Genomic DNA, 16996 nt, shown 5'->3' on the forward strand with positions numbered 1-16996 from the left:
ATAATTTATATTTATATCTATCAAATCGTTATTTTGGCCTGAGTCCTTGGTGTCCTTTTCACCTCTTTTCCTGTGTTAATCTGTTGTGGCAAAAGCAACAGAGTTCTGTGGCACTTTAAATTATCATGATGTCAGCTTTCATGTGTCAAAGGTTACTTCATCACATGCATGGGAAGTCACTTAAGAAGGTACAGAGATAACTAGAACATGTTGTTCTTGCTGGTTACAAAGTAGGGTTAAAATAGCAGTAGGTGTATTTCACTGTGCAGACTGCCAGTGAATACCAGAGCCAATAAAGTGAATATAAGTCATTATAAGAACGTAACAGTGGCCACTGTTCGACCACTGTTCGAAGCTACTAACATGAGTTTGGCCAAACTGCGAGAGGCAGTGAAGGATAGGTGTGCCTGGTGTGCTCTGGTCCATGGGGTCACGAAGAGTCGGACACGACTGAACAACAACAACAACAACAACAACAACAACAACAACAACAACAACAACAGTGGCCAATCAGATGCTTATGGGAAGCCCAAAAGCAGGACTTGAGGGCAATAGCACTCTGCCCTCCTGTGATTCCCAGTAACTGGTATTCAGAGTCATTGTGGTAGTAATGATATAGACAGTTTTACTAAATATAAGGCATCGCAAAACCTAGTAAGTGCACTGTGTTGGACAACAACCACTTTATTCTGTCTGTACTAAGGGATAAGAACATGTAAGTGATTATATCATGCATGTGACAAAGTGAACTCTGATCCACTAAAACACCTGTTTAGGCAACCATTCCCCTGAATACAACCTGTGATTTCATTGTTTTAACTGTTCCTTTAAAAAAACACCCCAACTGTGTTTATTGTTATGCTTTTTAATGGTTTAGTGCTTGGGGTTTGAGCTGCAATTCTATCTGCACTTTTCTGAAAGCTAGTCCCACTGATTATAGTGGGACTTACTTCAGGATAAACGTAAATTAGAAAGCACTGCACATGAGGAGCAACTTCAGTTGAATTGGGGCCAAGCTGATTTATGGCCGGTTCCTTCTTAAACACTGCTCCCAAGTTGTGACAAAATGCTGTTTGCATGTGGCATCACTGTTTGACCCTTGGCATGGTAAACAGAAACAAACAAACAAAAATGAAAGGTCAAAATGGTAAAATAGCTTGCTTTGCATAATTTATCCACCTTTCCAAAGTCAGTTTTTCTTGGTTGAGAATCACTGCCAAGTGCCTCCATCTTTCCATTCTGAAGCCAGAGGGAAATCTTGGTCTTGTCTTGGCTCTGATGCTCATAACGTCTGTTCCAAGCATTGCTCAAACATCCGTCTCAATACCTTCAGCTTGGGGTTGCAGACAAAGGGTTCTCCCTTCCCCAAATCTCAGTTGCGGAGGAGGTTGGGGCCCCTCTTCTCACCCTTGCCAAAGAGTAGCGGAGCAATCACCATGGAGATGGTGGCAGGTAGAATTGCGGACCCTCCTCTGTGACATCAGGATAGGAAATGCAGGGGAAATAAGATGGTGGGCCAGTCAGGTATGGTGTTGGTTGTGTTTGTAAGCTGTTTGGGATTGTTAGCTGTTTTAGAGATAAATAGGTCATAATAGAAAACAATTTCTGTAGAATGGCTGGGGCAGTAGGGTTGGGAAGTTACCACTACAGTGTTCTAAGGTTAGCCCTGTGCATTATGTGTCTAGCAGACAACTGGGTGCATTTTAGGGATGATACCTTATGTAACAACATCATATAAGCTAAGCATTCCCTGTGATTGGTTATTGTTGTACTGTATTAATATAGTGGCTTTTATATGAAGCATCTATTAAAAGGGTTGGGTTCATTTCTTCTCCCTCTCACCTATATTATTCTAGAAGAATATGTGTTAGCATTTATTTTCAAAGAATATATCTGCATAGTGAAGAGATGTATTCATCAAGCTTTTATTTTCTGTTGATTAGTTAACGTAGTTGCTAGGTCCTAGGGGCTCAGATAGGCAGAGTTTTGAATCAGAATTCAAAGGCTGCATTTAAAGGCTTGACTCGCTCATACATGTGACAAGAACAGGAAAGGTCGTGTGGAATATTTTGTTCCACTGTTCATTATAACATCTGAGGGTGGCAGGAGACAGAGAGGACAGATTTCTCTCTCAGCAGAAGATTAAGCTTGGTCCAGGGAAATCCATATTAAAAGTATTGGGACTAAATTTGTATATACATATGGTAAAACGATATTGAAGGTAAGCTGGTCCCACATTGTTCAGGGCTCTATATACACCTTAAACTAGGCCCCGTTAGCAAATTGGCAACCAGAGCAGGTTTCTGAGTACAGGTACTCTCTGTTAGCAAGGTCTCACTCGTGTCAACAATCTTGCTGTAGCATTCTACACTAACTGCAGCTTCCGGGATCCAGCTGCCAAACTGAACAGTTGATTCCTTGCAAGTGCAGGACTCCATTGACATTCTTTTTTCTAAGTCCAGGTTCTGGGCCTTGATGCCACTGAGTGACAAGGTAAACACCTTTGCCATCACTGTACTCTGCTTGCCTCTTACCGTACCTTTTTTTTCAGCAGTGGCCAGTGCCCGTTGAGACTGGTAGGATGGAAGGCAGGGAGGCCAACAGTAGGTGGAGCTAGAGCTCGTGTCAGGCCCAGATGACTAATTCTCTTTCTGTCCCCACCTTCCTCCCTGCTGAACCGTAAGTAAGCAGGGATGCAGGCTGGAAGCACACTGAGGTTGGTGGTGCTCGGCCCCATTCATCCTAACGGACCAGCCTGCACTGATTTTTCTTCTGGCTTATGAGCTTCTAGCTACTAACATGAGATTCTGTGCACTTCTTCATAGAGAGGACAAAAGCAAGTAAAACTAAATAGCCTTTCTCACACCACCTTTGTCACCCAACAGGACCAGGCATCCATCTCTGAAAGGTTGGAAGCAATGATTAATTTGCATACTGAAATTTTAGACTGTAATTTGCCCCCACCCAAGTCTTTGTGGTAAAAGAAAAAAATAATAACCAATTGATGTCATCTGGCTATCACAGAATTCAAGCTTCTTGTGGCAGGATTTATGTGTAGCTCTTATTTGTCTCTTTTTGGGTTAGGCATCAGTTAATGCAGCATTATATATAGCAAACTATACTGGGAATGGTACTACTGAATTAAACTTCACACTTCAGAGCAGCTGCTGAAGAATACAATATGTTAAAAAAAGGCTTCCTTCTCATTCTGTTTGGGTGCCTCTGCCAAAAGTTAAGCCAGGCAGGGTTATGCAACCCCCAGCATCCAAAAAATCCCTAAAGAAGATAATAAGGCCCATATAATATTTAAACTGCTCCATCTCAATTGGCAGTCCCTCGTTAATTTATCAATTTATTTATTTCACAAAATTTATACACCACTTGGTTGTTTTGCTTTTTTAAAAAAAACAACAACCAGCAAGCCACAAAGTGGTTTTCAAGAATAATAAAAACAATGGCATTATTAGTTAAAAACAACTATTTAAACATCCAGAAATAATTAAATTAAATTAAATTAATAATTAAATCAGCAACATGCTAAGAAACCAAATTAAAACATGTGTCAACATTCTTACCTATCTGAATAGGCTGGCCTATTCATCATCAGGAATGCAAATTTCTAGGATGTAACTTTGCTGTTAGCTTCATGATGGCAGTAATTAATATTCATCTGGCCCCACCCTGGAGTTCTGTTGCATGCCCCTGAGCATGGCAGGAGTGGCAGCTGCCATCCCCATCACACAGCTCTGTGTGACTGAGGTGCTCACTGATTATACAGGCATTAAATAACTAAAGAAATAAAGAAAGAAATAAGGTAGGTGGGTAGGAAGAACTGTATTTAGATTCAGGCATCATCAAACAAGAGATTCTTCTTGTCTTCATCCTCCATTGTGAAACTGATTTGAAAGTTCACTTTGGGATTGCATATAACCCTGTTTGAATTTCTAAGTAACCAAAGCAGAGTGATTACAACAACCCCAGGCATTTTGATACCTGATTCTCTCTTTCTCTTTCTCTTTCTCTTTCTCTTTCTCTTTCTCTTTCTCTTTCTCTTTCTCTTTTTCTCTTTCTCTTTCTCTTTCTCTTTCTCTTTCTTTCCCTCCCCACTCCACAATTCCCTGTTCAGAAGCTGAGTGAATTCACAGTTGAATCTTGCTTCAACACTGGTGTTTACAATATAGTATCCTGCACTGCAGCTGAGGGCTAGAGTAGGCAGAGCATGTGGTGTGACATACACAACATGAAGTAGTAAAGGAACTGACAGTTCAAATGTGAAAATTGTAGAGGCAGACTTGGCAAACTCTTCTATGAACTGTCATGGCATGTAATCTGATGCTTTTGGAAGCATAAAGTGGCTCCAGTCGGGTGTACATTTGCCCAATGGGGAAGGTAATGGTATCTTCCTCGGCAATGCTGCTTACAGATGCAACTCCATAGGCAGGCTGTTTTATGGCCATAGGGTGGTTTGGAATGGCTTCTTTTCATTTTCTGCATGTTTTCATATCTAAAAAGCACCTTCTGGCTTTTGCACTATATAGGATTTGTTGCAATAATGTATTGTGTTTGTTGCAGTAACATATTATTTGTGTGTGTTTGTGTATGTAGGATGTTAGGCTGATTTCAATGGTACTATTTTGTCCCTTGCTTTTGCCATCATCACCATCATTTGACATTTAACATTATGGTGAGGTCTTGTGTGATTCAGCCAGCACTTTGTTCATTCCATTCCATGCACGCATACCCCTACCCATTTAGTTTAGAAGGCTCTTAGGCACAATTACAAAATCAGTATTAATGTGGACCCTCAAAGTCTGAAAAGACATGATAATGCGAGAAAAGATGAATGCGAGCTCAAGAACAAGTTCATGGAGTTACAGTTCTTATGAGGCAGCTATGTAGTTTGGTTTGCGCAGATTTTGATTGCCTGGAAATCCTCTTTCCAGTGTCTGGGTTTGTTAGTGTCAGTTCTGACTTTCTTGCCCTTAATCAAGCTTCACTATCTCTGAAACACTCTCCCCCCCCCGTCCCTGCTACTCCCCCCTCCCATCATATCCAGAAGCAGAGCTAGTGACAGTGTCCAGGCCAGGAGGCCCAGGAGTTCCCCTGTCACACAGTTCTCCCCCAGACAGCTGGCCTGATGGCAGTCAAGATCCTAAGGATGTCATACTGCTACATCTGGCATGATGATGTCATGGGCAGATGTGAATAAAATCGTACAGTTGCCTCGGCCAGTCAGCACGCACCCATACCTTAAGATCTCCCTCAGAGACAGAATTCTTGTCCTCATTATTCAAACCATTTGGTGTTTGGTGACACAGGAGAGGGGCTTTTTACTTCTGGCACCAAGATTGTGGGATGTCCTGGGGAACAATGTTCTGCTTCCTTGCTCCCGATGTTTAGATAGTTGACTAAGGCACTCATCTTTCAGAGAGCCTTAGGACAGGCATGGAGGAAGCCTCATCGCTACCTGGGGCAGCAAACGGAGGCACCCCCTGGGGGTGGGGCGTCGTGATGTTGTGTTGTGATGTCACAACACAACTTCAGGACGGAGTGCACATGCGCCCCAATCGGTGCATGTGCGCTCCATCACCGGGCTGCCGCCGCTCCCGCACCAACCTTGTGGGCCACTGAGCGATCGGTGGCTCGTGGGGCTGCTGAGCCCGAGCGGCAGGCGTAAGGCCGAGCTGCTTTTCGCACGTAGCAGCCCCACGAGCCGCCGATCGCTCAGCAGCTCACAAGGTCACCGCGGGAGCAGCAGTGGCAGCCCCATAGCGGCGCTGGCGGGCAGGCCCCGACGGGCCGCAGGGTGGAGCAGGTTTGCGAGCAGGCTGCGGGGTGAGGCTGCCTCACTCCACGGCTTGTTCGGGGCCCGCCGGCGGGGCGGGGCCGGTCCAAGTTTCACCCCGGCCCCTACACCCCGCCCTCACTACGCCACCGGCTTAGGGCACCCTGATTGTTTTGGGGAGGGTAGATGAGGGAGGCGATTGATTGATTGATTGATTGATTGATTGATTGACTGACTGACTGTACATTTACTGTTCTTTCGCTATACCGTAGTGGGCTATATGACTGTTATATTTTTTAATTGTACATTAAGTGCTTAAGCTTTTTTGTAAATCTGGCTATTATATGTGTGCTAATAATTAAAACATCAGTATAAGCTAAGTAGATGGGTGGGAGATCTACACAGAGAAGCCCACCTGTGCTGAGAGTGTAGACAAATGAAATTCAAAGAAAATTCTAAGCTGCCTTGCAGACCTAAATAGTAGAAAGTTAGGATATAACTCTGTCAAATAAAAAGTGAGAAAGCAAGTTAAAAAAAAAAAAAAAGCTGCCCTTGCTTCCTGATGTGGCTCTTGTGGGCATCAGGGCTTAGGATGTGGTTTTCTCTCTGCTGCTCCACTGTACTCCTCCTATCCCACTGAGGTTAAGATTCCTTTGGCCTGTAAGTAAGTAAACAAGGAGACCTCTGAGTAGCAGCAGTTGCTGGGTCGGAAGCAGCTGGGAGAACTGGGGCCGAAGCAATGCAAAATGTTCAGCAATGCAAGTCAACTCTTTTTTTTTTCTGCAGAAACCAGTATAGCTCATCATAACAACACCCAATCTGCTATTTCTAAACAAACACTGAAATTAGAGAATATTCAATACAGCCTGACCTGAATGTGTGAGAATGCTGCTTAACAGCCATTACAGAGCTGACCCTGTCGGTGTGTGTGATAAGCTTGTGCTGGCCTAGCTGCTACCAGTTGGCCAAGTCATGTGAATTTAGCCCCCCAAAGGGCAAGAGAAGGGCTCTGTCCTTAGAGAAACTTGCAGTTTGAAGCAAAGATTTCAGAACCTGCACTGCACTTTAGAAGGTGTTGTCCTCTGATTTACATCCTGTTTCTCCCCCCCTTTTCTTTCTTTCTTTTTGTTGGCATTTGTCTGTTTTGGGAGACAATGGAAGAGTGCGCCTTCTTGGGTAAAAGTATTTGTTACCCTGTCACTGTGAATAAATGATCAGTAGTTCTGGACTAAACTCGAGGCAGAAATGATGGTACATGGTGAGAGAAACTGCTTTAGAAGGGGAGGTTGTATCTGGGTTTTATTTTGCAATTGTAAAATGATGTAGTTGAGACCAAGTGGAAGGCTTGAGGAGGGGGCAGAGGTAGTTAGTTATCCTGATAGGTTTCTCATTCCCAAGAGCAGGCTTGGAAAGAGCCGATGACCCACCGGATGCTGTTGGGCTACAACTCCCATCAGCCCCAGCCACTATGAACAGGGATGATGGAAGATGTAGCCAAGCAACACCTGGAGAACCACAGGTTCCCCACCCCACCCCACCCCTGCCCCTAAACCTTCTCCACCCTCAGCCCCATTATGAAGTTTCATGATCATAACACAGTTCCTAAAAGGAAAAAATATTTAAGTCCACGAGGCAGCTTGGTTTAAAAGCAGTTGTTTACAGCCATGGAGAACGGGTGTATCTCAGTATCCCTATAACAGGAGACTGGGTTTTGGACTTCATGGGAATGAGAGATGTTGCTCCAACCAGCTCTGCTCCAAGTAGGGATGCTACCAAATTCGCTGTCTTCCAGCCTATTGTGTTCAGTGAGCAGTCTTACTGGCAGTTGCCTTCTTTTGGGAGATGCTGTCTCCTTGCTTTGTTGTAGGACATGAGCCATTAATGCCACGTGCCAGTTCCTTGCTCCCTGAGCCACTGCCTGGAAGAGAGCCACTGCCAGTGTATTGATGTCCAGAATCCCTCTGGTTCCTGGGAATGAGGGCTGGGGAATTAAAAAGTTGGGGATTTGCCATGCACACAATTCTACCTGCCAATATTTATGTATGTCTGTGCTAATGGAAGCCAATATTTTTTTCAGCCGTTTGGAAAGAAATGGATGACCTGTGTCACTTTGCCCCTGACAGCAAATAGTTTTTAAGTTCCTCTTGAGAAGGATCTGACAGTGTATCAGTGCCTTGAGAAACATGGCAACAGCAAGACTGGCACTGTGGGCTCAGCTGTGCAGTTGCTGAATCCCAGGATTGGCCATGCTTTCAGAGGAAGCAAGATCTCAAAGTCCCACCAAGCCTTAAGTCATTGTTCTCCTTCACTGCATGCTCTTAGAGTGCCATGCTTGCCTCCCATTTCCCCCCTGAACTTTCTTAAGCTTCTCTTGTGATGCTAACACACCAACATAGGTGAGTAGAGAAGATCTCTGGGTAATACACTCTGAATGCGAACACTCTATATCAAGTGTGTAACCAACATGGTTCTCTTCAGTTGCTGTGGACTCCATCAGCCCTGCTGGTCAGGGATGATGGTAGTTGTAGACCACAACATCTGGAGAGTACCATTTTGGTTATCTCTGCTGTGCATCCTAGCCAGTACAGCCACACCACTTGGCGATGCCTCAGGGAAGCTCATAGGCAACAACCTTCCCCTATCTTATGTTCCTAGCAGCTGGTATCCAGAGGTATACTGCCTCTAAAAATGAAAGTTCACTCTAGCTTTCATGGCTAATTGCTGTTGAGACCTATCCTCCACTTGGGTTGCTGAAGGGACACCCACCAAGCAATGCAAGTGATCTTCAGAGTTGTGTTGCTCTCTCTTCTGCTCATATAATACTTTGTACTATTTCTTTTTCATTTTCGGAAATGAGTGTTTATACACACACATACACACACACACACGTGTACGTTTGATTTCTGTTCAGCAGGAGAGACATGAAGTTTGTACATGCTTCAAGGTATTGATAATTTGATTCATGTGCATTATTATAGAGCTGGCAAAGCAGCAGCACTAATGAGAAGCTTTTCACAGTCTAATGGGGTGTTCTAAACATGTGCATTTAGTCAGTAGATCAGTATATGTTTGCTACTAGTATTTATCTGCCGTACAGTTTGCTGTTTATAAAGCAAGGGTTCCCGATGTTGTGGGTTCTGCTTGTGTCAGTGCTGACAAAATCAGGACCAAAGTTTATGGTTGCAAAATGGAACTTTATTATTTTCCTGCCTGTAGAGGGGAAAAAGACACAATCTGTGCAAGATACTGTGGGATGGGTGGGGGGAACTGCTAGTAATGCTTCATGGGACTTTTTATTTTTTCAAGAAATGTTGTACAACATAATCTGAAGCTGTTGACACTTTATGCATGTTAGTAATAGAAATAAATAAAGCTTTTAAGACAATTTCTGTCTGCGTGGTCACTGGTTTTTCTTCTCTCTGCTCCCCCTTTTGATATTTCCATTAGTTTTAAACAGTGGGCAAAACCTTGTCCAGCCTTCCTTGACCTGATGGCCTCCAAACATTTTGGGCTGCAGCTTCCATCAAATCCAGCCAGCACAGTTGTTCTGGCCAGGGCTGGTGGTAGTTCAAACATCTGGAGGGAACCTGATAGGGGGATGCTTTTGTGAGCTCATGCATGAGAGAGCTCTGATAACTTACTAACAATTAATCACTGGTATATTACTACCCTTTTAATTCTCTCTCTTGCTCTCTCTCTCTTGCACACACACACACACACACACACCACAAAAGCTGATGCAATTTACATTTATCTAAATCTGCCAGTTAAAATGCAAAGGTGCATTTAATGGCATGTCTATTTTGGCCTTAGTTTGGACTTTGGTGGTCCCATTGAAATCATGGACATCAAATCTGAGATGAGTAGAAAAGTGCAGATTCCAGAAGCTGAAGTTACAAAAATCAGACCAGGATCCAGTACTTTGACAGATTCACTTGATTTCAACAGAAGGGAGTAAGGAAGTACTTTTATGCTCCCATTGGAATCAGCGGGGCTTAATTATTTTTTTAAGTTAGGACAGATTGCACCCCAGCTCATATTGTGAGGAACTCCACTGGCCTGCAATTCGTAGAACTTCTTCTGACAAAAATGGAGGAATGCCACATCCTTATACCTACAAAGCTAAATGGGCCATTGGCATGATCCAGCAAGCTCTTCTTATGTTCTTAACCTATAGGGCTCATTGGCAAATCAACAGATTGAAAACTAACAAATCAAATGGGCCCAAATGTCGTGCACCTGACAGTTTTTCATTCATAAGTGAAATTGCTAATCTATCATTGGCCTGGGATTACCATCCTTCTGCTCCCACCTCACATCAAATGCTACTGACTTTAAGTTCATAAATTACTGCTGCTCCTGAGTCCTATCTTTTTGCCATGTGCTCTGTTGTGGCCAAGACATGGGGCCTAGGGTTTGAGTCTCACTTGTCACCAAGCCCATGGCCTAAAATGACTAAAAAGCCCTGGGGCCATGAAAAATATTCTTCCCACCTACCTAATCCATACAAGAGAATGGCTGCCATTTCTCTCCTCTGGAGAAAATAAGGCACTGCATTTGACCAGTGTGTGTGTGCTAAAATCTGCTGTCTGCCTTCAACATAGAGTGGGCTGTCTCTACAGACAGGGATCTCCCTGGAAGAGATGGCAGAAGGGTTGTAGTTCACCAATAGTTGAGTATATGACTGCAAACAAAAGACCCCAAGTTCAGTCTGTCACATTTCCATCTCGGGCTGGAAACACTGTGGCAGGCCTACAGAGCTTGTGTGTCATAAAACTGAACATATCCTACTGGGAGCAGGATAAACTTCCTGGTTTTTCCCCCCTGCATGGACCTGCAGAAGCGGTGTAGGTTGTCAGTCACCTGGCAGGTAACTCTATATGGCTGATAGACCACACTGGATGCTGTGGGGGGACACACAGTGCAGCCTTATAATATAGGAAACAGCTCTAAGCACAATATCATTGCTGACATTTATTAAGACAAATCTAAAAAAGCAAAAGACACAAGAATATTGGCACATATCAGGGACAATGCCCCAGAAGTCAACATCTCTCTTTAATCTTCTTTTAAAAATAATTTTAAGTATCATTTTGACAAATCACTTCAACATTTTATGTACAGTAATAAAAATAAATTACTCTTAACAGATGAATGTAACAGTTTTATATACCATAGAGATACAGTGCAATAATAGCATTGGTTTCTTGTTTTTCCCACTCATCCATAAAGTGCATTGCAGGGACTTGGTTTCACCAAATGGAATGGTTGCTGTACATTTATATCTCTTTGGAGGGTAAACGTGTGGACATTCCATTCAACAAGTAGCACTTCTTGCACCAAAGAATGGCTTCCCCCACACTGTTTTGTCTTTTCAGTGGCCCCCAGGGAAACAGTGAGACCATGCTGGTTGTTGGAGGGACCTGAGGCAAAAGTGAGCGGAGGAACAAATGCAAATTTTACCTTTCTACATTCTGCTTGTTTCTACACAGAGACTCAGACACCCCTCTTTATCCTGTCAAGACAAGCAAGAGGCATGATCAGAGTTCAATGATACAAATTGCAAGAAAGGAGAGCCTAACTAAACATTCTGACGGTATGAACTTATTTGACAGTGGAACAGCCTACCTTGGCAAGTGGTGGACTCTCCTTCATTGGAGGTATTTAAATAAAGATTGGATGGCCAACTGCCAGGGATTCTTCAGCTAAGATTCTTGGATTTCATGGGGTTGGATTAGATGACATTTGGTGTCCCTTTCAACTCTACAGTTCTATGATTCTAGGACACATCCCAGCCAGAGAAAAACATTCAGGGTGTGCAGCAGGGCTAGTGAGACGTGTAACCTAGGGAGAGATTTGAGGGCCAGGCCTGAAGTTCCCACCTATACTATAAGGGGTAATCTGTATACAACAGCACCCAGTTTCCACATCACACCTTTTTCCAGTGTGTGTACACAACTAAGCTCTTCTACAACAGTCATTCAAGTCAAAGGTGTTTTTTCTTTCTAAGACCTCCGGGTAGGTAAGATGCACAAGTTTCACAATAGTTTTATTTTTATACAACTTAGGAAACGAAGACTGAACTGTGTAAAGCAACAATCCTGCAAGGAGATAAAGGTGTTGGGGTGGAGGGAATGGTGTGGTGGTTGGAAAGAATTTGTGCATTTATGTTCAGGAGTTGCTAATCAAACTAGAATTAATAAATGTAGAGCAGATAAATGTTATGTAACCATGTTTTAAAAACCATCTAAAAATTGTGCATCTTTCTTTTGGGGGTGGGTAGCTACATTCACAAAGGGATGCCTACCAGGGCAAACCACATCTGCTGCATAGGTTTCCCTTAGCATTTTTTGTCTGGACTAGTAAGGAAACACCAGTGCACAGACTAAGCTGTACTGCATTTCTAGGTTGTAACCCAACAAATCTCTTGGTTTGCACAAAGTAATTTTCGGGATAAGTTTTATGAACAAAACAAATAAACATAAAAAAGTGAAGTAAACAGAGATTTCCACAGTGATGCAATATCTTCTTGTCTCAGCTTAGCTTGGGTTTTGTTTTTGCATGTGTCTGACCAATGCATACACCACAGGGATGCAATGTTGCAGGTCTGCACATAATTTGGGCACAAGAAAAACATCTGGGAAAGCAAAAAAAATATGCATATATGCAGCTGAAACCTAGTCTGTCAAAGGCATCAACATTTTGACATAAGTATCATTGAGGAATTTGCTTGTGGATGCTACAAAAGGAATTATTCAAACATAAGAGACATATATCTGCATTTTTGCACTTGTGTGCATGCATAAGGTGAAGATACAGCATAGCAGAAAATAGAAGAAAATAATGTTCTGTGTGGCTATATCTTGTCTACTACATCTAAGCCTCAAATTGCTGGCTGACCTAAACACACACACACACACACACACACACAGAAGAGCAACACACTTAGGAACAATCCTGGTCCTATTGTCATCAATAGCAAAGTTCCTTTTAACTTTAATGGTGCAGGATTGCATCTGTCATAAGTAAGTCATGCAAGCCATTGGGTGAATTGCAGTCTCTATCACCACAGTTGTTTTCTGGCTTAATCTCACTGATTCTTCCACAGGGCTTTTAATTCTCTTTCCTAAATGACCGAACTGCATTTCCTTTATTGGCTACGCTACATCCCATTATAAAGGTCACTTCATGTTCCCCTGCCTGGTTTCACATCACAATTGACATCACACATAGAGGAAAATGAGTTTAGCAAAGAGTGCCTGTTCAAACATGTTACTTTAGTAGCTTCAGGTATGCAGAACAATAAGACTGGTGAAGCTGAAGGCCTCAGTCTCTCATCTCCTTCCCTCCTACTAAATAGGGTTGGTAGTTTTGCAAACCTCTCATCTTCCTTAAAACCTAAAGTTAACTAACTGGGCTTCCCAATCATATCAACCCTATTCTCCCATATCTGCTCTTTCCTTTCCATTTTAGGTCAGTCTGTGTAGCCCCAATTATCTCTGGGGTCACTTTTAAGTCCAAATAAATAAATAAATTTGCAGGAAATAAATGGTTAGTCTATAATCTCACACGGTGATACACGAATTTAAAGTGTGTTCATTCCCCTTAGAGTACTTGCTCCACAGTAGGATAATGGAACAGCCATTCAACCTTCTCACTCAACTCATGAGTTGTTGAGTTGTGCAATCTTTATGAGGGCTGGAGGGAAGGTGGGGAGGCAATGACGAGGAATGGCAGTTATTTTTATCTGACTCAGCCCGGTCCATCTCCTTTGGCCGGGGCGAATAAATGCACACTACACGCTTTCCCCCCCCCCCCCCAAAACAGAAGCCCGTGTGCTTTTTAAACAAGTCTCTACGCCGGTAGCGTTTAAAAGTTTGATTGCGACTTCCCCGGAGCTGTCCAGTCCTGATGGTGCTGACAAGTCTTTGGGATGAGAAGGAATCTGGCAGATTCCACTCATCCCAGGACGTCTCGGTTTATTTGTTTTTAAACGACTATTGATATTGCATAGAGGATCAAAACTTGATTAGGATAAAAATGGAAACTCCAAACGGAGTAGCCCACCTTTTTCTCTGGAAATATTCCTGCAAACTATATGTTTATCATTTTGGTTTGGCTCTTTCCCTCCCGCTTTTGCTATCTTTATATTCGACATTAATAAAGGGAAACAAACATTTAACTGTTTGCGTCTGGCTTCCTGCTCCCGCGCTTACCCTCACGCCCTCACGTGTGCTTCGTTCAGAGAAGAGCCCTGAGCTGCCCTAGACCTCGGAGTCAAGGCAAAACCTCCTCTTACGCTCCAGTCTCCACTAAAAGAAACTCAAAGGCTGAATTCACAGGACCCATTTAAAAAACAAAAAAACAAACAAACTTGTACCCGCAGAATAAAATCAGGCAACTTTTTTTTTTAAAGCAGAAGAAACCCCGCCCGCTCCCCGCAAACGCCTTTCCTGAGAATCCTGCTTTCAATCAAAGGAGAAGAAATTTTAGAGGCGAAAAAGTTAATCAAGAAAGCAGACCAAGATTTGTTATGTTTTGAAACATTATCTTGCAGTTTACCCTTGGATGAATTCCACATTGGCCACAGATTTTGGCAAATGTCCGAGTCTTTCGCCACGCCTCCCTCCCTAAACACAAAGAAATAATAAAATTAAAATATCGCCCGGACGCTTGCGGGGAGAGGGAGTGGGGAGCATGTCAGGCACATCTTACTTGTGTATAACCAGGCATAAGAAAACAACCACCTGGAGAGCCTTGACACTGACACCCTGCTTTCTTTTCCTAAGAAGGTTGGGTAGGGGTTCATCCCCTCCCCTGTTTTGTTTTCTCTCCCCCTCCCCCCCCTTCCTGCTGCAGCTGCTGGTGCTGGGGGATCATACAAAGGCGAGGAAGGGGGAAAGGAGGAGAAAGAGAGAACGAGAAAGAGAGAGAGAAGAAAGAAAGAAAGAAAGAAAGAAAGAAAGAAAGAAAGAAAGAAAGAAAGAAAGAAAGAAAGAAAGAAAGAAAGAAAGAAAGAAAGAAAGAAAGAAAATAGTCTAAGATTCCAAAACCATAAAGGCAACCATAGACCCTCGTCATACGTCGCTGGATGTCCTGGGCCGAGAGGAGAAGCCGGAGGTGATGCACCCACAGCAGGCTACCCAGAGGGATTTCTGGATGTCCGGATTTCTGAAAGCATAAATGATGGGGTTGATGAGCGAGTTGCACGCTGCCGGCAGGGCCAAAGAATAGGTGTAGACGGCCGGGTAGCTGGAGTCCGCCACCAGGGAATAGATGGCGAACGGGATCCAGCAGAGGGCGAAAGTGCCCAAGATGACCGAGAGCGTGGAGAGCCCCTTGCGGGTGGAGGTGGCTTGAGAGGTGGCGATGAACTGGTGCTGGACGGCAATCTGCTGGGCGTGCCGGAAGGCGATCTTGCAGATCTGCAGGTAGAGCTGCATCATCAGCGCGAAGAGGAGCAGGAAAGCGACGGCCAGCACCGCGGCGTTATCCTTGGTAATTGGCCGGAGGACACTGCAGGTGCCGGGCTCCCGCAGGCAGTTCCAGCCTAGCAGGGGCAGGAGTCCGACGCCCAGGCAGAGCAGCCAGACAAGCAGCAGCATAGCTGCCGTGAAGGTCAGCGTGCGCTCTGAGTGGTAAGTCAGCGCGTTGTAGAGCGACAGGTAGCGATCGATTGTGATAGCTAGCAGGCTGCACACCGAGGCGGAGAAGGCAGCCAGCAGCAGGCCGGCGGCGCTCAGCAGGGCAGTCTCGCTTGGCGAGGACAGCAGGTACTGCACGCTGAAGTTGACGATGAGCCCCAGGCCGGCCAGCAGGTCTGCTAGGGCCAGGCTGCCGATGAGCAGGAACGTGGGTGCGCGCAGACTGGGCGTGTAGAAGAGCACCAGAAGCACCAAGGCGTTCTCGCAGGCCATCGCCGTGCCGGTGGCGCACAGCGCGATGTCCCACGGGTTGACCGCCGCGGCCGCTGCGGCCACATCCCCCGCGACTGCGGCTTCTCCGCTGCCCGCGCCGCTGCCCGCGGCTCCGCCTGCCTCCTCTCCCGCTCCTGACGCCGGAGACAGATCCAAAGGGTTTCCCGCGGCGGCAGAGGCGCCCGACGGCGGCCAGAGGCTGGCGAAGGGCTGGGAGGAAGCGTTGAGAAGCACTAAGAGTTGCTGCTGCTGCTGTTGCTGCTGCTGCTGCAGACGTTGCTGCTGCAGAAGCAAGTGCTCTTCCATGGCTGCTGAAGCTGCTGTAGGGTGACGGAGCATCACTGGAGAGTGGAAGAAAAAGGCAACAGGAGACAGTTAAAGGGGAGAAGGCAGGGCGGAGGGGAGCAGAGGCGGGGGGCGGGCGGTCCCTCGGAGAAGGTCAAGGACGAGTTGGCAGGGTTTGGGGTGCCTGTGCCAAGTATGGTGGCCACCCGCCCACCCCCAGGTCCGCACGTGGAAAGGAGGAGGGAAGGGCCATTAGAGGTGTTTGCATCTACAGAGCTCTGGTTTGGGTTTCACTAGGGTGCATTCAAACTCGAACGGAGAGGATGCTCCGCGACAGAGAATGGCCCAGCTTCAATCCCTGGCATCTCCAGGTATAACTGGGAGATAACCCCTGTCCGGAATCTCGGAGAGCCGCTTCCAGACAGTATGGACGATACTGAGTTGGTGGACCTGACTCCATGTAAAGGCAGTTCCGTATGCATGGGGAAGTGACTTAGCTTGGTGGTAGAGCATCTGCAGAAGTCCCAGGTTCAATCTCCCGCATCTCCAGGCAGGGCTAGGAAAAGCCGGGAACCCTGGAGATCCACCGCCGGTGCAAAGCAGATGCCTTTGTTCCTATGACCCAATATATCCCAGTCCCATTCCTGGGGAGGGGGAGGAGATGTCAGTTCCACCTGGATTTGACACCAAACCAGCCACCCCGTCCCATTGCCAACGAAAGCAATCATCAGCCTTTGACCCTGCGGCTGAGAAGGCATCTTATAATCAGCTTGGATGCTCCCTAGCTAAGGCCCTTCTCTGCCCCAGGAAACACACATCTGCTCCCGAGCCGCGAAGGTGGAGGCACGGAAGACGACGCGCTCCTCAGCCTGTATTAAAAGCTGTTACCCTAAAAACTCCGGAGCCAGACGCCAGAGGCACTCGCGGGAACACAACAGCAGCTTTGAAAAGGGCACCTTTGCAAAAGCAAAAACCAGCCCCTTCCCTACAAGCAGTGACCAGTATTCTG

General features: G+C 45.3%; 1 protein-coding gene across 1 annotated transcript; it reads right to left on the reverse strand.

Annotated features, from left to right (window-relative positions):
* Positions 1–14216: 14216 nt before the first annotated feature.
* LOC117040464 (G-protein coupled receptor 12-like) lies at positions 14217–15813 on the reverse strand (the record flags this gene model as incomplete). Its single annotated transcript, XM_033138245.1, has 2 exons — positions 14217–14415; positions 14869–15813. Coding segments are annotated over 2 exons (1017 nt in total), but the record flags the coding sequence as incomplete, so codon positions are not given.
* Positions 15814–16996: the final 1183 nt, after the last annotated feature.

This window comes from Lacerta agilis, chromosome Z (assembly GCF_009819535.1).
Source record: "Lacerta agilis isolate rLacAgi1 chromosome Z, rLacAgi1.pri, whole genome shotgun sequence".
NCBI classification, from domain to species: Eukaryota; Metazoa; Chordata; class Lepidosauria; order Squamata; family Lacertidae; genus Lacerta; species Lacerta agilis.